The sequence below is a fragment of the Mastacembelus armatus genome, chromosome 5 (genome assembly GCF_900324485.2).
Source record: "Mastacembelus armatus chromosome 5, fMasArm1.2, whole genome shotgun sequence".
NCBI lineage: Eukaryota > Metazoa > Chordata > Actinopteri > Synbranchiformes > Mastacembelidae > Mastacembelus > Mastacembelus armatus.
This window is the reverse complement of record NC_046637.1, coordinates 245,632-273,092: the sequence shown is the minus strand read 5'-3', so window position 1 is coordinate 273,092 and position 27,461 is coordinate 245,632. Positions and strand designations below refer to the sequence as shown.

The 27,461-nt window shown below is 47.7% G+C and overlaps 3 protein-coding genes across 7 annotated transcripts in view; 1 reads left to right on the top strand and 2 right to left on the bottom strand.

Moving 5' to 3' along the window:
- The window catches only part of rnf123 (ring finger protein 123), a 74,866-nt gene extending 56,959 nt beyond the window's left edge, over positions 1-17,907 (bottom strand). For 2 of the 5 annotated variants that reach the window (XM_026306587.1, XM_026306589.1), the window contains exons 1-25: positions 17,711-17,907; positions 15,043-15,159; positions 14,846-14,930; positions 13,027-13,106; positions 12,828-12,925; positions 12,674-12,728; positions 12,244-12,329; positions 11,939-12,025; positions 11,784-11,851; positions 11,565-11,690; positions 10,766-10,880; positions 10,467-10,571; positions 9,804-9,929; positions 9,314-9,406; positions 8,821-8,894; positions 8,569-8,686; positions 7,448-7,547; positions 7,251-7,312; positions 6,774-6,845; positions 6,281-6,404; positions 5,583-5,684; positions 2,225-2,325; positions 1,861-2,053; positions 1,627-1,772; positions 889-972 (exon numbers count right to left, since the gene is read on the bottom strand). In XM_026306587.1, coding sequence (XP_026162372.1) covers positions 889-972; positions 1,627-1,772; positions 1,861-2,053; positions 2,225-2,325; positions 5,583-5,684; positions 6,281-6,404; positions 6,774-6,845; positions 7,251-7,312; positions 7,448-7,547; positions 8,569-8,686; positions 8,821-8,894; positions 9,314-9,406; positions 9,804-9,929; positions 10,467-10,571; positions 10,766-10,880; positions 11,565-11,690; positions 11,784-11,851; positions 11,939-12,025; positions 12,244-12,329; positions 12,674-12,728; positions 12,828-12,925; positions 13,027-13,106; positions 14,846-14,930; positions 15,043-15,124 — 2,382 coding nt within the window. In that variant the 5' untranslated portion in view covers positions 15,125-15,159; positions 17,711-17,907. The remainder of the gene's footprint in view (positions 1-888; positions 973-1,626; positions 1,773-1,860; positions 2,054-2,224; positions 2,326-5,582; positions 5,685-6,280; positions 6,405-6,773; positions 6,846-7,250; positions 7,313-7,447; positions 7,548-8,568; positions 8,687-8,820; positions 8,895-9,313; positions 9,407-9,803; positions 9,930-10,466; positions 10,572-10,765; positions 10,881-11,564; positions 11,691-11,783; positions 11,852-11,938; positions 12,026-12,243; positions 12,330-12,673; positions 12,729-12,827; positions 12,926-13,026; positions 13,107-14,845; positions 14,931-15,042; positions 15,160-17,710) is intronic. The other 3 variants (XM_026306590.1, XM_026306591.1, XM_026306588.1) reach the window with 2 other exon arrangements.
- LOC113130191 (transcription factor HES-5-like) lies at positions 17,897-19,765 on the top strand. Its single transcript, XM_026306592.2, has 3 exons — positions 17,897-18,469; positions 18,561-18,996; positions 19,086-19,765. Exons 2-3 carry the CDS (start codon positions 18,934-18,936, stop codon positions 19,476-19,478), a joined length of 456 nt encoding a protein of 151 aa, XP_026162377.1. The 5' UTR covers positions 17,897-18,469; positions 18,561-18,933; the 3' UTR covers positions 19,479-19,765.
- Positions 19,766-23,303: 3,538 nt separating this feature from the next.
- her15.1 (hairy and enhancer of split-related 15, tandem duplicate 1) lies at positions 23,304-24,047 on the bottom strand. The gene is made up of 2 exons (XM_026307514.1): positions 23,853-24,047; positions 23,304-23,763 (listed from the first exon to the last, which is right to left on the bottom strand). The coding sequence occupies exons 1-2, from the start codon at positions 23,913-23,915 to the stop codon at positions 23,371-23,373; spliced, it is 456 nt and encodes a 151-aa protein (XP_026163299.1). The 5' UTR covers positions 23,916-24,047; the 3' UTR covers positions 23,304-23,370.
- Between the last annotated feature and the right edge of the window lie 3,414 nt (positions 24,048-27,461).

The window sequence follows — 27,461 nt, the reverse complement described above, 5'->3', positions numbered from 1 at the left end:
ACAAAGCACAGTGAGTCATCAGTAATCTGAGCCCACTGGGTCAGGATGGTACTGGAGTGTGAGGACAGCACAATGAGTGCGGCTCACACACACAAGTACAGGAACATAAACACGGCTGAGAGGATTAAACCCCACACCTCCCCTGGACGACTGAGAATCTACACAGACCCGACATGCTCAATGAACAGACTCAGCAAACGCTACATGTGCCCTGTGCCAGTAAAGCAGACACACGTTCTGGTTTGACCCAATTAACCTGAACTTCCTAAAACTCTGCGTCAAACTTCAGCTCGCCAGAATGAAGCCTCCTGCTTTGTTTATCCCACACCTTCAGATCTGTTTGCTGCTGTGCCTTCTACAAACTCCTCCACTGAGCTGAACTAGACAGGCTGACAGGTGAGTCGACTGGAACCGGCCAATTATCTCCAGCCTTCCCACAATCCTCAGCAAACTGCAGCGCTGCAAATATTGGAACTGAAATATAAACTTGGTTTCTCACAAAATTTATGTATAAAATCTATTATTTCATTTTATTGTCTGGCTCTGCTCTTGTCTGTGAAGAATAAACAGTTATAGAGTGCTGGGCCGCAAACATAGCATAATAACACCAAAGCACAAAGCTCATTGTTAGTGCCATTAGGAACAACCTGACACAGAACTGCTTCAGACACGTGTCTCTGAAGTGGTTTCCAAACCAAAGCTTCTACCACAGGCCTCATTTTGTCTTTATTCTGCCAAAAAACAACAGCTGAGGTGAAACCAAATCTCCACCTGTACCAGGGCAGGAGCAGCTGTTATTTCGGGTCTGGTCCGGGGTTAAACCCGTGTTATTTGCTGTGTGAAGAAATGAAATCCTAACAAACAAATGGAAAACGTGAATAAGCTCACTCTGGCGGGGCATCGAGCGATCTTCTCCTCCGTGTCCTTCAGGGCCACGGCGTATTCATGGACGTCGTCTGCAACCACCACCATCTGTGAGGACAAAGGAAGCAGCTTCATCAGGAGACTGGAACCTGCTCCTTGCAGCTTCTTACTGCCCTCTGTTTATTCAGTTTATGCTTTTTACTTCACTGACGGCCTGCATCGCTACACTTTGCTTTGCTGCACTTTAGAATCAAGGTCTTTCTGGTTTAAGGCTGAAGGTGAAGACCAGATCACTGCTGACGATGCTGCTGTGGTTTGTGTAACAGACCTGAGTGTTTTATTAAAGCCTGACGTCACTGGTGACATTATCTGTGAACAAAAACACTAACAAACGTTTGTTGTTGTTTCGTATGTAACTAATGACGTGTTTGAAAGGTGCAGCCTATACACTCAGTCTATTTCTCAGTCTAAGTTTCCGTCTGATGGCAAAGACGGTGGTGCAGGTGGACCAACGGAACCTGAGGAAAACAGTCAGCCGGTTCCTGTTCGTGCAGACACAGACTCAGCTGTGGATGTTTCTGGTCTCATCCAGGGAAGAGGCTGATCTGGGGTTTAACCAGTGACCTGTAAGGTGAAGAAAATCCTTGTCCTCCTCACAAACAGGACGCTGCTCTCTGAGTCTATGAACTGGCTTTTCTGCTGAGCCCTTTGAACAGACGCAGCATAAAACAAGCAGCCACTCTGGTGCAGACACATACTGACCTTTCCCAGCTGCTGATGAACACTCAGGTTGTACATCATCACGATGCCATCGAGTATCTCCAGCAGGGACTTGTCTGCGACCGGCTGATCGGGCTCCTCCAGCGGTCGGCCCAGCAGCAGGCCGTCGCTCCCGTGGCTCCCCTCAACTTCAGGTGGGACAGAGGAGAAACAGACAATAAGACCTTACAGTTACAGACGCTCTGCCAGCTGAGTGCAGCGGCATGAATCACTCACTGTCGTCCTCCGTCCTCTGCTCCACGGCAAGGGTGCGGACCTTCACCTTCTCGGGCTGAGTGAGGGGGCGTCGGGAGGTCATGAGACTGACGGCGGCCGTGCTCAGAAACCGGTTGGCGCGACCCAAAGTGGGAGAACTCAACCAGCTGGGCCTCGCCAGAGCTCCGCCCATCGCTGCAGCACCAAAAGGCCTCTGGTGATCACATCACAAACCAACGTCAGATGTCGTCCAAATCTACATGGTCGTGTTGCTGACGGAGACGCTTGAAGCTTTTCACTGAACTAAACTGTATTTTTGACAACATTGACAGTTTTTCCGGTTTGTTTCTTTCTGATATGAATCACAAACATTGTGCACACAAACCTGTGCAGCTCCACTCTCCTCGTCCTCGTCCAGGTCGTCCATAGACGCGGCCTGGATCTCTGCAGGGTCGATGATGATGTTGGCTTTACTGGCCAAGTCATCTGGGAAACAAAGACAATGAAAACAAGTCAGTGTTTTTTGTCCCTGCATGCAGGAAACAACAACCAGTCTGAAGCATCTCTGTGGGGAGACCTGCAACATCATGTTCAGTCCCGTACACCATCACACCACAGACCGGCTTTTGTGCTCTCTGTGCTTTGAACAGGTTGGTTTTTACTCTGCACACTTGAAAAAATGGTGAAACAGACCACGGCACCGTTTTCACAGGACCAGTTTCTTATTGAGCCTCAGTCCAAAACCCAGAAACCCGGTTTACTCTCACAGGAGACAATGAAAAGCAGCAGAGAAGGTGGAACAAGTGAATTTTGACATTCTTTTATAACAAAAGACACAAAAAGACTCAAAAACATGAATCAATTATAGAAAACTATAAAAAATTATTAAATAATAGTCGCAGCTCTAAATACACAGTATTTCCTCCCTGCAGATGCCCTGCCTAACAATCAATCACATTGATCAGTGACCTCATCGATCACAGAGGTCAAGCTCGGTTAACAACAGATGACACAGCATCATGAGAGCAGCAGCAGGTGACTGGTGATTTACAGTTAATGAGTGGGAGAGTTGAGGACATGCAGCCTGGACACAGACTGAAGGAGCAGAAAGGAGCGAAGTGAAGGAGCTAATCACAGAAAGACTAAACTGCAGCAGCTTCCTGATGCCTGGTCCTGGAAGAATAAAGCAATTAAACAGCTGAAGTCTGGGTTTAGGCATTTTGATGTAGATTTCACTGTGATCCCCAGATTAAACTGTGCAGTGTGCGTTTGTTTTTGTGTACATTTATTTACCAATCCCTATTTACTGCGCTGCATCTCATTTCTGCACAGCTTCATGGTCATTCTACGATGAAGACTCATGTCCTTTATTTGACCAGGTAAAAGACTCACTGAGATTAAAGCTGTCTAGACCTAGAGGGCATTAATTTCACACAGGCAGTCAGGCCTGTGAGCTGCTGACAGCTGAGACCTTCACGAACGCCTCGTTCCCTTCAGAGGAAAACGAGCTGAGCCTACAGACACGGAGCTGCTGCTGTGATGAAGCAGATAAGGGCCGTGATTTGAGGCAGGGGGCAGCGGGTCTTATCAGTCTGCCTGAATGAGAGTCCTGAGATGATAAGCAAGATAGTTCCCAGCATTTAGTGTCTCTATTTCCCAACCAGTAAATAATCCTCTCCAAGTCGATATCACCCGCTCTGAAGGAGGCAACGAACTGATTAAAAACCTGCATCGAGTTGAACCCGCTGGATGCAGAGACCAAAACAAGTCCTTAAAGTGCAAGAGGGGATTTTTTATTGTGGACAACAACTGAGAGACAGTAATGAGGTAGTCTGGGTGGTTCTGCATGAAACTATTGATTTAATGACCTAAACTCCGCTGAATACAAACTTTGAGATGTGCTCTGAACAGCCTGCCCACAGTCCTGTATCTCTGGGCCCATGAAGAGCAGTGGGGCTGCAGTTATGGAGGAGCTGCAGAACAGGAACACAGGATTTTAATGATGGACGTCTAAACAGCTGCCGGCCACAGGGACACAGGGCTGATCTTGGAAAGGAAGGGATCGAGAACTCAAAAGGTTCTTCAATTAAAAAAGGAAAAACTACCAACCACATTACATGAATGGTGTTTTCATTTATGGATTAACTTCATAGCAAATGTAAGGAACCAAACCTAAATCTAATCAGTATCTGCAGCTCTGCCCTTTTAAACCAGCAGCAGTTCTCACACAATTTCTCCTGCTACTTTGCAGAACCTTGGAGAAGCTGCTGCTCTTCTGTAGATCCAGACTGTCCCAGTGTCTCTTCATGTGATCCCAGACTGACTCCACACTGCCCAGATCAGGGATCTGTGGGGGTCAGACCATCTGCTGCAGGACTCCTGGTTCTTCTTGCCCCTGAAATAGTTCTTCATGGACTCTAGTAGGTTCTTTATGTCCTGCACAGTGAACCTGGGATCAGTTTGACACCTGATGGTGTGATAGTTTCTAAAACATCTAAAGTGCCTAAAAATACAGCACACGACCATGAAGCAATATGTTCTTCTATCATTAGCTCCAATCTAAAACCAGTTTCTGATCATTGATGTTTGCAGCTGGTTTGCAGGGAATGAACACAGCGCCCTGTTGCATTTCTGACAGTCCAGCTTGTTCCCAGCTGCTGAGTCACCTGTTTATTTTTGGTTTACAGAGGTCTGCAGTGTCAGATAGAGGCATGATCAATAGACATGACAGACATGATCGATAAGAGACTTGCTGCCCTCTGAGCTAAATGAATCCAGGTATTTTACCATCGTGAAACCAGATCCAAAACAAAGCCTTATGGTCATAAAATTAAACTCTTCAGATCTGCTGCCTGAAACAGACGTTCTAGATGTCCTCAGATGTTCTACTCCATTAGGGCGAGTGGCGTTTGAAGGACATGTGAAACATCAGCCTCCCTCAGCGCTGCTCAAAATAAAACTGGAGACCGCCTAGACCTCGGAGGAAAAATCGAAGCGAATGAGCCACAGCAGCAGGGAATCGATTCCACTCAGTCTTCTCTGGCAGTGAAGGAGCAGCAGCTCGTCTGTACAGCGACTGTGCTGCATCAATCCACATTACACACCTGCTGACGACGACAGGAAAAGGCCACACTTCGCTTTCTCACGGTGACGGCCGAGCTTCTGCTTGTATTTCTCTCAGTTTACTGTCTATCCCCACTGCCGGTGGCCGGAGGGAACTATGCTGCCTCCACAGCCACGAAACATATGAAATGCACAACCACCTTATTCAACCTTTGCCTGGATTCACTGCTGTGAGCTCACATTGGACTGTATTACAGCAAACAAATATGGAAAATACAGCCCAACATCCAATGTTACCAGCATGTCAAACTGTTCCCTATGTACTAGTGTTAAAAAACAAGAAGCAAAGCCTCCCTCTAGTGGAGCTCGGCGGCACCACATGCAGCCGTGAACAGCTGCAACTCTGTGGGTCAGGAGACGCGTGACCTGTGTCTGTCCTGGTGTTTCCCAGGCTGACGTCTACAGGGCGACAGAAAGCTTTGGCTACTGATCCAGAACAGTGGTTTTCAATGTCAGTGTGAAAATCAGTGAGAACTGGACAAATCCCATTAACACAGATGGCTTCTGCCCCAGTTTATATTATGTATGTGCTGCTGGAGCTCATGTTAGCAATGCTGGAAGGTTCAGTGAATTTGGTGGTGAAAACAGGTAACAGGCGAGTGATTTGTGGCGTCACCAACCTTTGAGTGTTTTCTTTAAGTGGGACAGGAGCCCCCCCAGTCTCTGCAGGTCAAAGTAGTCCACCTTCCCATTGTAGAAGAGCTGGGGAGGGACGTAGGCATCTGCAGACAGAACAGACAGATGTTTTCATCATAATTCACAAGCGGGAAAAGCAAGAAGATCTTCACATCCGTTCACAGAAGTCCTGAGAGCCCAGGAGCACAAAGCAAACACACATCACACACATTTTTCCCTTGAACAGGCAGCTGATTCACAGACTGGTTGACTGAAGACGCTCTGACACTCAGAGAAGAGCTGGAGCTGAAACGATGCCACTCCATCCTGTGTCCACTGACAGAAAAGCCCTCACCAGCATCATTCAGACCAAACACTGTCTGTGCAGACTGATTTAAACACATCTCCTGCCTGGAAGACCAATGTTTATATCCATTCATAACACATTTATGTACATCTTAAACATGACTCTGTCACTGTGTTTGGTCTGGTTGATAAAATGACAGCAGGGACATCCACCTGTCTGTGCTCTCCTGCCACAGCTTCATGGCTCAGGTCTGACTTTCTTCTGGATCCATTTGAAAAACAAATTCATCTAATTTATTCTCTGCTTAGTTATGGAAGTTGAACTGAGCCCAGACAGTGTAACGCTGGACAAGAATCATGACATGCCGACATGAAGAAAAGCACGGCGGAGTCGTACCTTCGCTGCTGATGCTGCCCGGACACTTTCTGCTGCTTTCGTCCCAGCACGCCCGCACGGCCGTGAGGAGGCGGTGGAGGAAACACACCATGTACTCGGGGGGACACAGAGCTGTAGGGTGCTGCTGAAACATGCACAACACACAGTTGTACATACATGTACCAGTGACCCAGACGGAGGCCTCAGCTGCACCACAACAAACATGTTTCAGCTCCTACAATCAACATCGAAGAACCAGGAACGAACACATGGAACGATCCAGCTCCTCTTCACTTACCCGAGCAGTTTCTGAGTTCCTAAACTGTAGAAACTAAAGTATTTAGACAGAAATACAGCCCTCACCAACACCAGTGGACATCCAGGGAAGGGACAGTGAGAGACTGGACTCTCAGGAACAGACTGGACTGATGCCCTTTACAAGAGGGATCAGAGCAGGTTCTACCTACTGGGGAGACTCAGGTTGACACCCCCCCCCACCAACCGTCACTCTTACCCCTCTGTTGCTGGCGTTTTCCTGGAGAAACTTCCTGAACTTATTCAGGAAGATGTAGCGTGAAGCTTCGCCCTGAAAGAGACGCAGAGAGATGTTCCTGTCAGAGCTCTGTCCCATGTTCAGACCCACAATGTGACAGCTGAGTCTAAAGAGGCTGGAGAGAACCCGTAACCAGAGCTGTTTGATTCTGACGAATATTAATTATAGATCAGACCATCAACAAGGTCTTTTTGATGAACTCTGTATCGGTGGTCTGGAGAGTTTGTCATCAGCTGAACTGAAGCTGCAGATTCTGTCACTTCACCTGTAATCGGCGACGCTCCAGAGGTGGAGGCTGCTGTAGAAACCACTCAGGTAGAATAACACACACACGCACGCACGCACGCACACACACACACGCACACACACACACACGCACACACACACACACGCACACACACACACACGCACACACACACGGAAAATAAGCGCACGTACCGTTGTCTTGTCTTTGTTGTTGAGCAGCAGCCTCAGGATCTGAACCTGCAGTTCTTCTACCACTACAAGCAAAACAGAGAATATGATAAAGACCTGACTCGACAACAACATCAGACCTGGAGCCTTGAGGAAGCAGGTAAACAGGTAATTTCAGAGGCGTGTTAGTCGACCATAAAGTAAAAATAAATCAGCCTGACCTTCAATCCTCTTTTTGAGTCTCTGGCAGCCTCTCTCGTAGGCTCGACGTCTCAGTCGTTCATCTGCGCTCTCGTCTCTGGGCTCCCGTTCATCTTTACCCTGGATACAAAAACAAAAATATCTCAAATCAGAAGGCAAAGCAGTCGGTCAGCATCTGTGCAATCAAATGGCCTCACAGGCTCCTAACGGCAGTGAAACAACAAAACCAGACAACCAGTCCCCAAACCGCCAAAGACAGAAGAGTAGTTCCTGAGGTGGGAAATCACAAGTTAGCCCTTCAGTCAGACATTTTCACTGCATTCACTTCTTTTAGCAGCCTGCCAGGTGAGGCTGAGTGTGGGCCGGGCTGATGGTCAGATGTAAATGAGCCACGTAGGAGAGAGTGATGGAAAAAAGACGTGAATTAACCTTTAACCTGCAGAAGGCTCCCTGACAACAGCTAAAACTGTACAACGGGAACATGTGTCATAACTAATGGATAAAGCCTCCTTCACACAGGGTGGAGGGACAGGAATCTGCTTTATTCCTGCTGAAACACACAATACAGGCAACAGTCTCTAATAATAATCTCACCCTCATCAGTGAACAACCTTGTGTCCTGCCCTTGAACGTGGCTCAGCCTGACCAGGACTGACAGGCCAGGACTCTGCAGCTCCACTGCACAGACGTGAGGCAGCTCACTAATTAACAACAGTGATTTTTCTCCTACAAGCCTTTCTGGCCAGCGGGACCTGATTTCCTGCTCTGAGACGACTGATAAACACAGGCCCTGCAGGTCGCCTGAGGAAGAACAACAACATGAACAGACATGAAATGAAGCAGGCGGGAGGCAGCAGGGCCACGTTCAGAAAACTGAAAAGGATCCAAACCACAAGTTTACGTGTCAACAAGACACAGACAGCAACAAATACTCAGATTTGTAGGTGCACACATGGCCAAGCATCTCCTTCGCCAACGTCACTAACAAGCCTCGTGTGTTGCCCAAACTGAAACCATGAAGTCCATGAGTCCAGCCAGAGAGACTGAAGCCCACTGCATGGTGTCAAACAGGTTAGTTTACTGACACACACACAGCTGTGTGCAGCTAAAGTAAAATTAAACCTGTGAAACCCAGCGTTACCTCTTTGTCAAAGTGCGTTGGCCACCAGGTGGTTGGGATGAGCTCCTCTAGCCCCGCCTCCTTCACCCTCAGAGGAGTCTTGATGTAAAAAAACACGACTGAACGCAGGACGTCAAAGGTAACGCTGTGTTAAGGAGACAACAGGACCCAGACGCACTGTACATTGAAACATCCACTGCCTGACACTTTCTCCACCTTCCTCAGCACCAGGTGTTTCCATCGCACAGGTAAGACTTCAGAACAAAAGGATATAGGACATTATTGAGCAGGTACTTCCTGGACTTCTCGTGACGCAGGATGGCGGTGGTCAGACGCAGATAGTGGATCTGAAACACAGGAACAAACACAACAGCACTGGAGACTGACACAGTCCAAGCCAGGAACCTGAAAGTACCGAAACCTGGATTTCAGATGTTTGAATTTGTTATAACTTAGAATTAAACATGTAACTTTAAGTTCAAGTTAACACAAACAGAAGTCACATGACAGGGCAAATCAGTTTCCCCCTGAATAAATGAATGTTACATGTGTTCACTCTAAAGGAGTGTTTTTTCTGATCATCTCATCGTCCACTCAGTGATGGTTCCCTTTCTGTCTACGGAGCCTGATGTAGCACATATCTGAGTGATTCAACGACCTATTTATCTCCTGATTTCTGACCTCTGCTGTCAGATCCTTTTAACTGAGCGTGAATCAACCACAGAGATCAGAGCCTGGGGGTCAGGTGAGCCGGTCTCAGTCCTACCTGGAAGCCCAGGTCAGGGATGATGGGAGAGAAGCGATAGGCCCTCAGCAGGGACATCATTAGCTGCTTCAGGCACTCGTTCACTTCGTAGTCCTGCAGAAAACAGACAGTGGCTGAGCAGCTGAAAGAAACTGACACTCTGACCCCTGGTTTCTAAGTTGCCCCCTTAAACAGAGCCACAGTCTAAGGGGTTGAATCTTCTCCTGCACAACAGAACAAAACCTCATGAGCTCTGTGCATCATTGGTGCTTAAAAACAGCATCAGTGTCAAGTTGTTGCTGAAGTTCACAATCTCTGGGACTGGGCCTCAGAAACCACAGCTCATACTGACGTGGGAGTCAAGAGATGATGTTGGTTTGGTTGATACTATGTGGTTTATTGTAAACAATCTGAGAAAGCAAAAGCACTGATGATGAATTATAGATCATTTGATACTAACTAATGATTCCCACATATAGAAAAACCAACACGTGTGTGTGTGTGTGTTTACCTCCATCAGCAGCCAGAAGAGATCCAGAAGCTGCTGTATAAGTGGATGCTCGTCTACTGAGCCTCCGCCCTCCAGGATCCCCAACAGGAAGCTCATCAGTACATCCTCCACCAGGTAAACTTTACACTGAAAGGACAGAAGACCAACACTGTCACCACAATGAAAGTCTCATTTAGACACCTGTCAGCACACAGGAAACTGTGTCTGTAAAATGTCTGTTTCGTCTCGGTGGCACTGGACTGAATCTGCCGGTGCTTTCAGATTAACACACGCACCAGACGCAGCCGAAGTGAACAGATCCTGCACACGGTGACTCTAAAATAAAGCTGCAGATTCAGCACAAAATGACACGCTGCCTGAGCTGATATGATCAGTCAATCGGCAGAAAAAGAACTGGAAACTGTTTTGACATGGATTAATCATTTTTAACAAAACACCCACGCCTTTCCTAATGTGACCATTTACTGCATTTCTCTTTAATATATTTAGACGGTGGACATCTCTGTTCGAATTCATCACCTTCAGCTCCATGAACCTTTCAGGATTTTTCACACACTGTTGACATTTTATAAATGATGATAAAAATGCACTGCCCTCATCACCACATGTCTCTGTGACCACAGCAAAGCAAACTCCAACGATGCAAACAATGAGAGGCTTCACCATGAGTGGAGCGAAGTGGTTGAAGATGTGAGCCAGAGTGATGAGGACTGTGGGCTCTCCATGAAGCCTCCAAACGGCACAGTCCTTCTCCACCAGCCGTTCCTCCTGCAGCATCAGCAGGAACGACGCAGGGGGGAGGCGTCAGGTCGTTACATGTGACCGACAGGAGACACACACGTTAATAATGTAAGGACAGAACTGGCTGCTGTAAAACTGACAATCAATCAGACAATCAATAATACACACAAACACGCAGCAAAGACTGAAATAAAACCACGGAGCAGTTATCCTGTTGCTACCTGAATATCGATGGAGATGGAGAGGACATTCTTGATGTAGCCCAGCAGCTTGTGAGCCTTCAACAGGTCTGCAGTCGGGGGGTTCTGCAGGGGCAGGTAGCCCTCCACGGGGTACGTGAATCACACCGGGGTTAAAGACAAACACTGTTCTTATGAAGCAAAAACAAGAAGTGACAGTTTCCATGTTTACATTGTTCACATCTGGTCACACACATGAATCCTTGTTTTGTGATGCACATTTAACACATGAAGTCAGTTTTCTCACATGTCACTGAAATGCACTTGCTATAAAAATTTTGTTTGATACTGAGATGTTTATTCTACGACCCATTTTCCAACAAAACAACAACCACCTTAGCACATGCAGCCAATGTGCTATTAAACCTGATTCTGTGTGTGTGTCACTGAGTCCAGATCCCATCCAGAGACTGACAGCACCAATAAATGTGTGTGAATCCAGAACCCGGTTCAGCTTATGGGTCGGTGCCGTAGACCTCCACTGTTGTCCAAAAACTATTAAAAACACATCAGGGAGCCACACCGCTGACCTGGCTCACATGGTTCTTCCTCACCAACATTGGGAGGCCCGTCTGTTTCCAAAAACCAGCTCCAGAGGCCGGCCCGTCTGTTTCCAAAAACCAGCTCCAGAGGCCGTCCCTGTTTACAGGCTCTGGTTCCACTGCAGCTTCTCTCTGCTGAACAGCTATAAAGGCTGAACACTTTCACTTCAGAGACTGTAGAAAGACATGGCCACTCAACAATAATAACAAAAACAGAGCGGCCTGTCCTGAAAGGATATCTGAGGGGTCTGCTGCCAAAGTTGAAAGCCACCGACTCCTTAAAGGAAAGGCTGATGGCAGGAAAGTAAGCGACGCCTGGACCCATTTTAATGTTGGTGAACGCTGTGCCCAGAGACTGGCCGTTCCTGAGGACATGAAGAGACACGCTCAGGAAAACAGCCCCAGCACACGACCGCCAGGCCTGCTGCTAATGACCGTGACTGAGGTCAGTTACTCACAGACAGAACGTGATGGTTCCCTCGTCCAGGTCTATGAGGCAGCTGACGATGTCTCCAGCCGCCCACGACTGAAGCAACAACAGAGCAGGCGGTGTTACAGAAAGTAAAACAATAAAGAACAAGACAATCTCCACTTTCACATGTGCAGTGTTCACCTTTCCATAGTTAGTGGTGGTCACGTTCCACTTCCTCACTCTGTTTCCATCATAAGCGTAGGAGTCAGGAGTGTCGCCCACGCCCTCCTGAGTGGTCGACACACAGAGACAGTTACAGCGTCTGCAGAGCGATCGTCACGTCCGGTTTTATCTCTGCAGCTCAACAACGTAACTGTGTGTCCAGCTGAGGCGCCTGTCTGTCCTCAGACCCTCCATTCAAACCCAGAAACTCCCCAGAAGAACCGGGAAAACATGGAGGGACAGATGGAAATACAGTGTGTGTGTGTGTGTGTGTGTGTGTGTACCTCCTGGTTGAAGCGACAGTTGAGGGTACACCACCCGATCTGCATCAGGCCCTGGGAGGAGATCAGCACCTCATACGCCCATTTCCCTGCAGACACAAAGAAAACAAATACAAAAATGAAGTTTTCTTGTGATCTGATATTAAAACTGCAGTTGTCTAAAAGGGAAATGATGCTAATCGTTGCTAATTTTAGATCCAATTCCACATTTTCAGTCCTATGTGGTTTACCATTAGAAAAAACAATAACGCTGACGTGTCTTTATATCAGGTCCTGGGAACGTGTTGGTCTTAGACCGCTCTGACTGGAGAAGCCAAACGGGTTAAACCGAGCAGATGTGCACAGATTTGATTTTAAATTCAAACCCGTCTCCTCCTCATACGGTTTTCATCCTGTAATGACATGAACTGGGACAGCTGTCTCATGGACTTACCTTTATAAACACATGTGGTTGCTCTGATGGAGCTGAAGTTGCTATGGCCAATGACCTGAAATCATAAAAGTTACACCAAAGGTCAAGTAGTACAAAAACAGTTATTGCAAGGTTTACAGAAGCGATGCAATATGACGAGAATCAGTCGTCTCACCCCTAACAGGTCGTCGTCTACGAACAGAAGCCCCTCGAAGCCACTGGTGTGATCCAGGACGACCGGCTGAGGACCCAGACGACCCTCCATAGGCTGATCTGCACAGACATTCAAGCACTGTCCAGTATTTGTTCTACTGATCCCATTTAAAAATGCATGTCTGCAGTGTGTGTGTGTGTGTGTGTGTGTGTAGCTTCACCTCTGTTGTCCTCGCTGGCTTCGCCCTCAGACAGCAGTCTCTCCAGGTGAGTGCCCAGATCCTGGAAACCAAGAGGCTTCCTGCACAACAGAAACAGCTGCACGATCAGCAGCCAAATAACGACACTCTGCTCTTTAGTCTTATTTTACAAATCTCTTACACTTGTTTCTGTTTGTAAAGAGAAATTTAGCAGAGTGGCAAAGATTTGGCTGTTTTTTCTACGTAAAACCAAATGATCATGTTGGGAAACTGTTCCTTGACCAGTCCTTTGTTGATCGATGAACCACTACTGTTTGAGCACAGCTGCGGTCAGGAGAAGGAAACACGGTCCAACACAGGACCACACACTGGCACCGGTGCTCTACTGTGCATTGTAGCACCATTCATGAACTAGGACGTGGTCCTTCAAAATAAAGTATCAAAGTGAACTGTAAAGTATTAGTTGTTTTGTTTGCGAGGATGCCTGTGAGCCTCTCAGGATGAATATGCAATCCACTTTCGGACCTCCAGCCACCAGTTGAGAACCAGAGACCTGAATAAAGGTTGGTCTCTTTGTCACATGTCTAATAGTTCAGTGTTTCATTAAAACAACCATCAGTGTTCTGTTTAAACACACCCTCTGTGTTAACACAAAACATTTTCCTGGACCAGGGAATGAACAGGACTTATTTTTAAACAGGAACTACGTCGTGTGGTCTGGACAAGTTGCCAAACCTTGGCACCGTGTGAAACTGAAGCTGTCATCTGAAAAGGGGAAACACGCAACCGAACACGGGACACAGCTCTATACATATACTGAAGGGTCTATGTATAGAGCTGCTGACAGTAACATGAGTCTGTGCAGCTTAGAGAGGGCACAGAAACACGAGCCCACCAAAGGCCAGAGATGCTGTCAGCATAACAGAGTCCAGTCCAACAGCAGCACAAACTCCACCCTTCAGGTGAATGTGAAACAGCCTGAACATAAACTGAACATTATCACTTTCATGAAGGTGGATTTACTGCAGCACTGTTGGATTAGACCAACTAGAGTCTACACGGGTTCCTAATAAACCGACTGGGTCCGACACAGGGGTTCCTAATAAACTGACTGGGTCCGACACAGGGGTTCCTAATAAACCGACAGTGTCTGACACGGGGGTTCCTAATAAACTGACTGGGTCCCACACGGGGGTTCCTACTAAACCGACAGTGTCTGACACGGGGGTTCCTAATAAACCGACAGTGTCTGACACGGGGCTTCCTAATAAACTGACTGGGTCCGACACAGGGGTTCCTAATAAACTGAGTTTTACTGTGACCCAGTTTTCTCTCTTGCTCCTTTAGCACAACCCATGAAAGCAGACAGACGAGTTGTCGGTCTCTGACCGGATTAGTTTCCACAGGGTGTTACAGGATTTTAGTTCTGCACCCTGAGGAGCTGGGTCAGGCCACGCGAGGAGAACAGCTCTGACCTCCAGACCTCGTTTGACTTGTTTTATTTACTTCATTCTTCTATTGACTCAGACTGTCTGGCAGCCTGTGTCCTCAGACCTAGACCAGGAAAAATGAAAAAGGTTCTTCTCTCTTAGGTTTTATTTGAATTCTTTTTCTACTTTCTATTTTATTGGTTCTTATTATTTTGCATCTGTCTTTGCGTCAGACTGTACAACCAGCACTGCTCCCAGTGGACAACAACACCCCCACCCCAGTTGACCTGACACAACAACAGACTGTAAAAACTGTGAACATTGATATAGGGTTGATTTTTCAGTGAAATATCAGGGATGTTTAATCTGCTGACTGAAATAAACATATTTGGTTGCAGGAGACACATCACCTGAGGGAGGCCACCGCGGGCCCCTGATTGGCTGAGGGAAACACATGATGCAGGAAGTCGCTCAGCAGCTTCTCGTTCACGATACCTGAGGGAGAAACAGACGCAACCATCAGCTGCAGCATCATTGTTCAGTGCCTGCAAACACACCTGTGCTCCTCCATCCTGCAGCACAACAGTGGTGCACCTACACCTCGTACCTGTAGCTCTGGGCTTGTCCATGTCTGAAGACAGCCGGTAGTTGCGGCGGGTCAGAGCGGTGCCGCCTCCTTTAGAGCTCATACTGTCGGACAGGAGTCACCTGGACCCATACACTGCTGGGAAACACACCATGAGAACAGAGGTATTACTAATACAATCAGGAATCAATAATAACGTGTGGATCAATAAACGCTACAGGAGGACGGGTCATCCAGTTTAACATTAGCAGACGTCCTGTTTCAGAAGTGAATCGATGATACAAAAGATTTCACACTTTTGAATACACAGGTGGGTACACAGGTGGGTACACAGGGCTGCTCAAACAATGTCCAATTAACCCTGAAACACCGACTGCTTCTTCCCTCTGAAACAATAATTATCAATCAACATCTGGACCTTCATCATCATCTTCATCAGTCACCCTCTGGAGGGAACCAACCCAGTTTGGGAACCACTGGATTAAACTGTGTACCGTCACTACCTGAAGCTGATACCAGTCACTGCTGTCACTACCTGAAGCTGAGACCGGTCACTACTGTCACTACCTGAAGCTGAGACCGGTCACTACTGTCACTACCTGAAGCTGAGACCGGTCACTACCTGAAGCTGAGACCGGTCACTACTGTCACTACCTGAAGCTGAGACCGGTCACTACTGTCACTACCTGAAGCTGAGACCGGTCACTACTGTCACTACCTGAAGCTGAGACCGGTCACTACCTGAAGCTGAGACCGGTCACTACCTGAAGCTGAGACCGGTCACTGCTGTCACTACCTGAAGCTGAGACCGGTCACTACTGTCAATACCTGAAGCTGAGACCGGTCACTACTGTCAATACCTGAAGCTGAGACCGGTCACTACTGTCATTACCTGAAGCTGAGACCGGTCACTACCTGAAGCTGAGACCGGTCACTACCTGAAGCTGAGACCGGTCACTACTGTCACTACCTGAAGCTGATACCGGTCACTACCTGAAGCCGAGACCGGTCACTACCTGAAGCCGAGACCGGTCACTACTTTCACTACCTGAAGCTGATACCGGTCACTACTGTCACTACCTGAAGCTGAGACCGGTCACTACTGTCACTACCTGAAGCTGAGACCGGTCACTACTGTCACTACCTGAAGCTGAGACCGGTCACTACTGTCAATACCTGAAGCTGATACCGGTCACTACTGTCACTACCTGAAGCTGAGACCGGTCACTACCTGAAGCCGATACCGGTCACTACCTGAAGCTGATACCGGTCACTACTGTCACTACCTGAAGCTGAGACCGGTCACTACCTGAAGCCGAGACCGGTCACTACCTGAAGCTGATACCGGTCACTACTGTCACTTACCTGAAGCTGATACCAGTCACTACTGTCACTACCTGAAGCTGAGACCGGTCACTACTGTCAATACCTGAAGCTGATACCGGTCACTACTGTCAATACCTGAAGCTGATACCGGTCACTACTGTCAATACCTGAAGCTGATACCGGTCACTACTGTCACTACCTGAAGCTGAGACCGGTCACTATCTGAAGCTGATACCTGTCACTACTGTCACTACCTGAAGCTGAGACCTGTCACTACTGTCACTACCTGAAGCTGAGACCGGTCACTACCTGAAGCCGATACCGGTCACTACTGTCACTACCTGAAGCCGAGACCGGTCACTACTGTCACTACCTGAAGCTGATACCGGTCACTACTGTCACTACCTGAAGCTGATACCTGTCACTACTGTCACTACCTGAAGCTGATACCGGTCACTACTGTCACTACCTGAAGCCGAGACCGGTCACTACCTGAAGCTGAGACCGGTCACTACTGTCACTACCTGAAGCTGATACCTGTCACTACTGTCACTACCTGAAGCTGAGACCGGTCACTACTTGAAGCTGATACCTGTCACTACTGTCACTACCTGAAGCTGATACTGGTCACTACTGTCACTTCCTGAAGCTGAGACCGGTCACTACCTGAAGCTGATACCGGTCACTACTGTCACTACCTGAAGCTGATACCGGTCACTACTGTCAATACCTGAAGCTGATACCGGTCACTACTGTCAATACCTGAAGCTGATACCGGTCACTACTGTCACTACCTGAAGCCGATACCGGTCACTACTGTCACTACCTGAAGCCGAGACCGGTCACTACCTGAAGCCGATACCTGTCACTACCTGAAGCTGATACCTGTCACTACTGTCACTACCTGAAGCTGAGACCGGTCACTACTGTCACTACCTGAAGCTGAGACCGGTCACTACCTGAAGCTGATACCTGTCACTACTGTCACTACCTGAAGCTGAGACCGGTCACTACCTGAAGCCGATACCGGTCACTACTGTCACTACCTGAAGCCGAGACCGGTCACTACCTGAAGCCGATACCTATCACTACCTGAAGCTGATACCGGTCACTACCTGAAGCTGACACATTTCCACCTGACATACGAAGAGCAACGTGCTGACGTCAGATATTAGCCAGACGCAGCTGTTAGCCTGCTAGCTCGGTGGTGTTGGCGCAGCGTTGTGCAGCTCAGTCTCTGAACCAAGTCTGGACTTGGGCCTGACCGTCGGGACCGGTGGGTCCGCTCCGTGGGCTGCGGTGTCCCCCGTCCCGGCTAGCTCCGCGGCTAACGGCTAACTGCCGAGCTCACACCGACACTCACCGCTTCCGTCGGGCGGAACGAGCGTCTCCTCCAGGTCAGTCCCGCCGCGTCCGCACGTCTCCGGCTGATAAATGTGTTGTGGTCCCGCTGCTGTGGGACCGAACCGATAAATGTATTGTGGTCCCGCTGCTGTCGGGGCTCAAAATCCAGTATCTGCCACAGAACCAGCTCCTGTCAACGCCTCTCACGGTACGGAAGCCGCGGTGGGAACAAAATCATTTTTTTTGCAGCGAAAGGCGAAAGCAAAAATACCGTTTACACACCGCTGGTTGGAAACATAAAAGCTGAAATTTGATCGCTTATAATAGAGACAAGAACTTTAAAACTCGCATTCAGATTAGTTTGATTCATGAAGGAGGTTGTTTTAACATTAACTGTTTGACTCGATATTTTCTCAGACTGTTCCTGTAATTTTGTTGTATGTTTCGTACAATGACAACAAATTCTTCTGATTCTGCGTTCACAGTGTGAACCCTCACCAAACCTGACCATATAGACCAGATCCTTTCTGGACTGGCTAAACCTGGACCGGACACAGCTTCAGCTTCAGAGAAAGTTTCAATAGGTCAAAGTGTAAAATGATCAGAATAAATAAGCAGGAAAACTAAAACATGCTCACATCTCCTCTGGCTGAGCTTCATGCTCTGTGTTTTTATGCAACACATGCTGCTTGGAGAAGCGTCCTCATCCATAACAGGATAAACCTTCTTCTGTGGCAATGTGGAGCCATCACCTTGTTTTCTGGATCCAGTTATGAAAGTAAATGATGTGAAACCAGAAATCATGATGATTACTCAGTTTGATTTACAGGTTTGCCTCTATCCTGTGGTCACTGGGTATCTCTGCACAGGTGAGCTGCTGGCTGCAGAGGCTGGAACCTGGGCGTGGGAACCAGCATGTGCCTTATCTTCATGTGTTTAGTGGCCCTGATCAGGCGGCACACCTGCAGTGGTGCAGACGGCCCCCAGGTTCCCAGGTAATAAAAGTGTGGCTGTGAAGCCTCACAGAGCGGCGGCGGCTCTGCCTCGGCTCAGGCCACCAGGCCAGTTCTCCAGGAGATAATTGATGCCTCTCTGCTATTGTCGCGAGGGCCTCGCCCACCGGCCTCAGAGTGTGGGAAAGCTGATCCTGCCTGGGACTCATGGCTTTGTAATGCTAATGCAGCCTATAAATAGAGGAGCGACTCCTCCGTCACATCACGGCGCACTCTGCTCTGCACCAGGATGGCTCCAACCACCACCTCAGTCTCTCCCATCTCCGTGCTCTCCACCAAAGACAGACACAAAGTAAGTCCTGATGGGAGTTCGCTCTCATTCCACTGCTGCTTGAACTGATCCAACGTGTTCCTGACCCACCTTCCTGTTCTGCTCCACAGCTCAGGAAACCCGTGGTGGAGAAGATGCGCAGAGATCGCATCAACACCTGCATCGAGCAGCTCAAGGTCCTGCTGGAGAAGGATTTCCACCAACAGGATCCCAACGGCAAGCTGGAGAAGGCCGACGTCCTGGAGATGACCGTGGTGTTCCTGAAGCAGCGGCTGCAGCCTCCCGCAGCTCAAGGCCACGGATACTCGCACTGCTGGAAGCGGACGCTGCATTTCCTGTCCCAGAACTCCCTGAAGGAGGTGACGCTCCCGCGGCTGCAGTACCTACAAACAACCAGCCAGGAGGCAGGACCCCTTCCACCGGTCCCGTCCTCCCTCAGCCTCAGTCAGACTGCAGGGAAGCAGCCGGCCGGCCCCAGCAGAGCCGTGTGGAGGCCCTGGTAGGATCTGCATGGTGGGGGCCCAGAGAGTGTGGGGGCCCTGCTAGGCACTGCAGGGTATAGGTCCCAGAGGGTGGAGGACCTGCTAGAAGCTGCAGGGTGGGGGCCCAGAGAGTGTGGGGGCCCTGCTAGGCGCTGGAGGGTATAGGTCCCAGAGGGTGAAGGACCTGCTAGAAGCTGCAGGGTGTGGGGCCCAGAGGGTGGAGGTCCTGACATTTTGGCATCTTCACACTGGAGACCATGAGCTGCTGTCGATGCAGCAGGACTGGGAAGAATCCCTGTGCTGGCACCGAGGACAGTTTGTGGAGACCCGTCTGCATGTGCATGATGCTGAGCCAACTGGACACTGACCGTCAGTATTTTCGTGTCTCTGCTGAAATTATGTTTTTGTTTGTTCTGTGCCTTTTGTGAAGGCACAACAACAGATTAGCAATCTGTTGTTGTGCTGTGAACTGACACTGTGTGTTGTTAGAAAGACTGTGCATGAAAACAAAAATCTGTTCCTATGGAAAAGTAAGAGCTTGTAAAAATGTCATCAGAGAAGAAAATAAACATTTCTACAGATGAGTGATGTTGGCTGTGGTTCCTTTCCTGTGCTTGAAGAAAGCTGAATGTGGTTGAACAGCTCAGCAGCAGACTCATCATCCTCCAGTGGCGAGTCTAGATATACGTGGGTCAGGCTTAGAACACAGTAAAAATACTATTCTAAGTAAATATAGCACACAGCTGCCCCCTGTAGAGCCTCATCCTGTCCATAAAACACAGGGGACACAGGGTGATAAAAACGTATTGATTGTGTCCCATTAATCACCGATAACACCGACCGGTCTCATGCTGAGCTCATGGTCCACACACACACTTCAGCCACAACTCAAGATACCATCCCTTATTCTGTGTCATTTAAAATGGAAGCAGTGGAGCTTGAATGACAACAAGCCTGGTGCTGGAGGGAACAGTCACTTTTTGAGTTTGCAGGTGAGTTTTACAAAACTGTTTTCACATGAAATTGCCTGGGCCCAGGTCTTGTTACCAGAGCTGTGTTGAGCGAAAAACCTGAACAACAGACACATCTCTTCTTGCCGGCAGCAAGATCAGGAGGGTTTCCAGCCCAGGGGGGTCATTGAACTCGGCACACTTCCTTTGTCCTGGGATGAAGCACAGAACGGTGGAGGAGTGTGGGCCCACAGCACCAAAGGCCTGCTGCACGTGCACCACGCTGAGCTCCACGTGCACGAACACAACCACACTGTAAAATACTGCTTCACTGTACTAGTACTACATCCACACTGTCAAATACTGCTTCACTGTACTAGTATTACATCCACACTGTCAAATACTGCTTCACTGTACCAGTACTACATCCACACTGTCAGATACTGCTTCACTGTACCAGTACTACATCCACACTGTCAGATACTGCTTCACTGTACTAGTACTACATCCACACTGTCAGATACTGCTTCACTGTACTAGTACTACATCCACACTGTCAAATACTGCTTCACTGTACTAGTATTACATCCACACTGTCAAATACTGCTTCACTGTACTAGTATTACATCCACACTGTCAAATACTGCTTCACTGTACTAGTATTACATCCACACTGTCAGATACTGCTTCACTGTACTAGTATTACATCCACACTGTCAGATACTGCTTCACTGTACTAGTATTACATCCACACTGTCAGATACTGCTTCACTGTACTAGTATTACATCCACACTGTCAAATACTGCTTCACTGTACTAGTACTACATCCACACTGTCAGATACTGCTTCACTGTACCAGTACTACATCCACACTGTCAGATACTGCTTCACTGTACCAGTACTACATCCACATGTCAGATACTGCTTCACTGTACTAGTATTACATCCACACTGTCAAATACTGCTTCACTGTACTAGTATTACATCCACACTGTCAAATACTGCTTCACTGTACTAGTACTACATCCACATGTCAGATACTGCTTCACTGTACTAGTATTACATCCACACTGTCAAATACTGCTTCACTGTACTAGTATTACATCCACACTGTCAAATACTGCTTCACTGTACTAGTACTACATCCACACTGTCAGATACTGCTTCACTGTACTAGTATTACATCCACACTGTCAAATACTGCTTCACTGTACCAGTACTACATCCACATGTCAGATACTGCTTCACTGTACTAGTATTACATCCACACTGTCAAATACTGCTTCACTGTACTAGTACTACATCCACACTGTCAAATACTGCTTCACTGTACTAGTACTACATCCACACTGTCAGATACTGCTTCACTGTACTAGTATTACATCCACACTGTCAAATACTGCTTCACTGTACCAGTACTACATCCACATGTCAGATACTGCTTCACTGTACTAGTATTACATCCACACTGTCAAATACTGCTTCACTGTACCAGTACTACATCCACATGTCAGATACTGCTTCACTGTACTAGTATTACATCCACACTGTCAAATACTGCTTCACTGTACTAGTACTACATCCACACTGTCAGATACTGCTTCACTGTACCAGTACTACATCCACACTGTCAGATACCTCTGGGCCTGCACTCCCCAGTGTGAGCTGCTAAGACTCAGAGGCTGTGGCCCTGGGGCCCCACACCTGTTCAGGATCCCATCCATGCTCAGTGAGGAGTCACATCCAGGTGTTGCAAGCTGCAGTGAGATCACACACACATATTTATTCTCATCCCCCCCAGTCCTGCAGCAAATGATAATGTTCAGTTTGTGTTCACACTGTTTCAGTCCAATCACCTGGCTGATCAGTTTGTGCTGCTGTTGGACTGGCCCCAGTTACACTGACAGACGTTGTCCTTCAGCTACAGACAGATGTGAGGAGATTCTAACTAATGAAATGTTCTGCACTACTGTGGAGAAAGGTTCTGTGTGCGTGCAGGAACACGACTGACAAAATGAACCATGAAGTCCAAACAGAGCCATCTTGAAAAACATTTCTTAAATAATAAACAATTCTTATGTTGTGGACAAAATGAGCATAAAGAGTACTTTTACTTTTGATGCTTTTAGTACTCTTTACTGATAATATTTCTTTTACTAAAGTACAGTTCTATTTTCTACAGCATCATTCTTCTACTTAAGTCATTTTGTGGTCTCTCGCTTTGTTTTTTATCCACTGCTGTCTGCACATTTGACGTGAAGGATGTGACACATGAACTACAGTAGCTGGACGTGTCCTAAAGACAGATGTTCCACATGTTTAGGTCACATTGATTCCTGTCATGTGGACACATTAACAACACATCTGTCTCCCACACAGCTGTAATGAGGCAGACGTGTATTGAATTCAGAGATATGTTTTATATAGTGATGCTCAGGTTACAGTAAGTTTGATTTTCACGATTTGACAAAAAACATCAGCGATAAAGACGGTCGTGGAGAAATGACGGGAACATCTGGAATAAGATACAATAAAAAAGGTTCAAAACTAAACTTTATTTATTTAAACATGAGTTGGTGCATGTGACAGAACATAACTGTCCCTTTATGAAAGTCACTGTCAAACTTCACGTAGAGGAATAAACACGTCTCACAGGCATCAACAGCTGCTTCATGTCCTCCACCCTCTGGGCCCCACACCCTGCAGCTTCTACCAGGTCCTCCACCCTCTGGGCCCCACACCCTGCAGCTTCTACCAGGGCCTCCACCCTCTGGGCCCCACACCCTGCAGCTTCTAGCAGGACCTCCACCCTCTGGGACCTATACCCTGCAGCACCTAGCAGGGCCCCCACCCTCTGGTACCCCCACCCTGCAGCTTCTAGAAGGTCCTCCACCCTCTGGGACCTATACCCTGCAGCGCCTAGCAGGGCCCCCACACTCTCTGGGCCCCCACCATGCAGATCCTACCAGGGCCTCCACACGGCTCTGCTGGGGCCGGCCGGCTGCTTCCCTGCAGTCTGACTGAGGCTGAGGGAGGACGGGACCGGTGGAAGGGGTCCTGCCTCCTGGCTGGCTGTTTGTAGGTACTGCAGCCGTGGGAGCGTCACCTCCTTCAGGGAGTTCTGGGACAGGAAATGCAGCGTCCGCTTCCAGCAGTGCGAGTATCCGTGGCCTTGAGCTGCGGGAGGCTGCAGCTGCTGCTTCAGGAACACCACGGTCATCTCCAGGACGTCGGCCTTCTCCAGCTTGCCGTTGGGATCCTGTTGGTGGAACTCCTTCTCCAGCAGGACCTTGAGCTGCTCGATGCAGGTGTTGATGCGATCTCTGCGCATCTTCTCCACCACGGGTTTCCTGAGCTGTGGAGCAGAACAGGAAGGTGGGTCAGGAACACGTTGGATCAGTTCAAGCAGCAGTGGAATGAGAGCGAACTCCCAGCAGGACTTACTTTGTGTCTGTCTTTGGTGGAGAGCACGGAGATGGGAGAGACTGAGGTGGTGGTTGGAGCCATCCTGGTGCAGAGCAGAGTGCGCCGTGATGTGACGGAGGAGTCGCTCCTCTATTTATAGGCTGCATTAGCATTACAAAGCCATGAGTCCCAGGCAGGATCAGCTTTCCCACACTCTGAGGCCGGTGGGCGAGGCCCTCGCGACAATAGCGGAGAGGCATCAATTATCTCCTGGAGAACTGGCCTGGTGGCCTGAGCCGAGGCAGAGCCGCCGCCGCTCTGTGAGGCTTCACAGCCACACTTTTATTACCTGGGAACCTGGGGGCCGTCTGCACCACTGCAGGTGTGCCGCCTGATCAGGGCCACTAAACACATGAAGATAAGGCACATGCTGGTTCCCACGCCCAGGTTCCAGCCTCTGCAGCCAGCAGCTCACCTGAAAAGTCACTGCTGCATTAAGAAAAACACTCGGGTTAGATCAGGCTGTAAACGTGTCAGAGACAGCACACAGGTGTATAACCTGCTGCTGATGGACCTGAACCTGCAGCAACATGCAGGCATGGACCGAACACGTTTTGGAGGAAAAATGTCTTCAAACACAAACTGTCAATTAAACACAATTACCCAGCGTCCTCTGGGAAGGCACACTTCTATTGTGTGGTACCTCCTCTTCTTTTATTCACCCATCCAGGAGAAGACATAATAGATAAAAGTGTGGGATCCTGCTTTCACACACACACACACACACACACACACACACACACACAGATCAGAGGCTTGGGGGACACGTGGGATCTTCTTGACCTTGTTTACGTCAACCACAACTGTTTCAGGGTGTGTGTACTTTCCCACAGATTACTGCTGTTACTACTACTTCTACTGCTACTTCTATTACTACTTCTAATTGTATTTCTACTTCTACTTCTACTTCTATCTTCTATTGCTACTTCTACTGCTACTACACCTCTTCCTCGTGCAGCCAAACACAAAGCAAACCTGGTTCAACACCTGCTGCTGTACCTGTAGCTTCAGCTTGAAATAATAAAAAACATCTCAGCTGATAGCAGCTGATAGTACACATATATAGTGCAGTAGTACACGTCTATATAAAGTACATTTCCCTCTAGAGTATCCTGAAGTACAAGGATGAAGTAGCAGATAATGAAAAGTACATAAAATTGAACTTCACTCTAAAAAAAGCTTTAGAGTGTACTGGAACCTGAACAATAGGTTTTATGTTGTTTTGTACAACTGCCAGTACATTTAGCTGATACGATATAAAATAAATGATATATATAAAATAAAAGTTGCTGTATTTTTGAACAGCGCTGCAGAGTTTATGTTTATTTTCATTACTGTATGGAGTGAACGATGCTTGAGTGACGGACGTTTGCAGCGTGGCGTTAACAGAGTGTGAGGTGTTGCCCATGTGGACGAGTGTTAATGACCACGAAGTGTGTGTGTGTTCACAGAGCCAGATGGTGCAGGCTCCACTTGGAGGGAAAATCTGCCTCCTTTTCTTCTAGACCCTCAGGAAGAATTTCTCACAAGTGAGTCCTGACACAATGAGCAGATGAAAACATCCTTTGGCCCAGGAGCACATTCCAGCGTGGACCTTCAGAGACTGTGTGTGTGTGGACTCTGAATGCAGGAACGTGTGAGAGGCTACTCATTCCCACACTTCAGCTTCCATTCAGATCAGATCTCCCTCATGCCCCTCATTGTACCCCGATCTCAATAGGCCATCTGGACAAACACTGAGGGGCAGCTAACAGGACAGAGCAAAGATGCTCAGGTATTGCCACATCATATCTGCTGACAAAAACAACACTAGACCTAAATGACGCATAGCATTTAAAAACTGCTGAAAAAACTGAACAATAACATGAAAGACTGAGCAATAAATTAATGAGCGTTTGATCATGTGGAATCACAACCGGCAGCTGCTGATCAAACGCTGATTCAGCTGCAAGAAACAGGTTTATGGACTAAATTCATCTACAGTCACTGAGGATCAGACAGGAGACCCAAACAAACAGCTGAGAGTCTCAGTCTGGATGGGACTGAATCCAGCCCCTGCACAGAGAACACACAGCTGTGGTGATGGCAATGCTAATGAAATTCATTTGAGTCCAGTATCAAATGCACTTAACTAATCAATGCTACAACCTGCAGCTCTAACCTGTAACTGAGCAGAGTAGCAGTAGATTAGAAATATTGATTATTAGCTGAGATGTGTTTTTTCTTGTAGACAATAAAATATTCTCCATCTGTCAAGGTAAACATGCCAGGAACCACGTGGGGTGAATCAGATGAATCACTTTAGAGGTCTTTAGAGACTGAGCTGACCTGAAGTGGCCTCATCGTGGACACAAGCTATTTAACAATGGTGAACCCTGAGCGCCTTTTCTCAGATCACTGTGTAATGTCAGGAATGTTTTTTAGACACAGAGGAGGCTCCTCCAGGCTCAGGGGTCAGGCTTTTCCCAGCTCCTCTGTGAGGCTGACTTTGAGTCCTGAGTCAAAGCCTGGTTCATCACAACAGAGTCAGGAATGCTTTGTGCCCAGGCTGCATGGACATGGGAACAAAGATGACCTGTGGGCTGATGGAGGAGAATGAAGGTGAGCTTTGGTGAGAAACAGGAAGCTGAAGTCAATGCTCAACAATGACTAGAATAGCAACAACACATCTACATACTCACTACATACACATACTCATTACAACATTGGCTATAATCTGTAGTTATATAACAGTACTACTATACACAGTACTGTACTACAACACTACTATATTACATACACAGTACTGTACTACAACACTACTACTGTACTACAGTACTACCTGATTAAGGAATACGCAGGTATAGATGATGGATGTCGCCACTTTTCTGGCCTCACACTGATCCTGATTCAGTAAACCACTCCATCCATCCATCCATCCATCCATCCATCATCTAGACCCCCTTAGTCCTAACCAAGGTCCCAGGGATCTGCTGGAGCCTATCCCAGCTCTCTTTGGGTGAAAGGCAGGGGTCCACCCTGGACAGGTCACCAGTCCATCACAGGGCAACCTCACTAATTTTTAGAGCTTTACTGTGGAGGGATATCAGAGGAAGCGGAAGTCACATGCACACAGGGGTCATGTGAGTGTGGACTCTGAAAACACCAGAATGAAAAAGACAAGAAACCAAAACACATTTACAGAAATTTATTGCAATCATTCATTTGAAGACGGCAAAGATTAAAATACAAAAGACTTGAAAACACATTCACTACCTCAGTGTTTGGAAAGAGAAAGCAGCAGAGCGTTTTTCCTGAATGTCGGTACTTTTCATTCTGGACGAGCTTCAGTTTCATGACTACCTTGAATTAAACTGCAGATGATGCAACTGGAGAAGTGGACTAAGACCCGAGCCCGGTTTATTTCACCGAGCTGCTGGACACATTAGTTCAAGAGAGGAAACGAGCTGTTCACACACATCTCTAAAATATTAGCAGCACTTCAGTTTCGCTGCTGAACATAGTTTGTAATATTCACTGTAAATATATTTAAGTAGATATATAGCATCTATTATTAATTGTACATTTTTAAAATATTTTTATCTTGTT

Bases quoted from the DNA above. Each gene is read 5' to 3' on its own strand.
- LOC113130191 (XM_026306592.2), top strand. From the start codon at position 18,934: ATGGCTCCAACCACCACCTCAGTCTCTCCCATCTCCGTGCTCTCCACC. The intron at 18,997-19,085 runs GTAAGTCCTGAT...TCTGCTCCACAG, and splicing joins CCACCAAAGACAGACACAAA to CTCAGGAAACCCGTGGTGGA.
- her15.1 (XM_026307514.1), bottom strand. From the start codon at position 23,915: ATGGCTCCAACCACCACCTCAGTCTCTCCCATCTCCGTGCTCTCCACC. The intron at 23,764-23,852 runs GTAAGTCCTGCT...TCTGCTCCACAG, and splicing joins CCACCAAAGACAGACACAAA to CTCAGGAAACCCGTGGTGGA.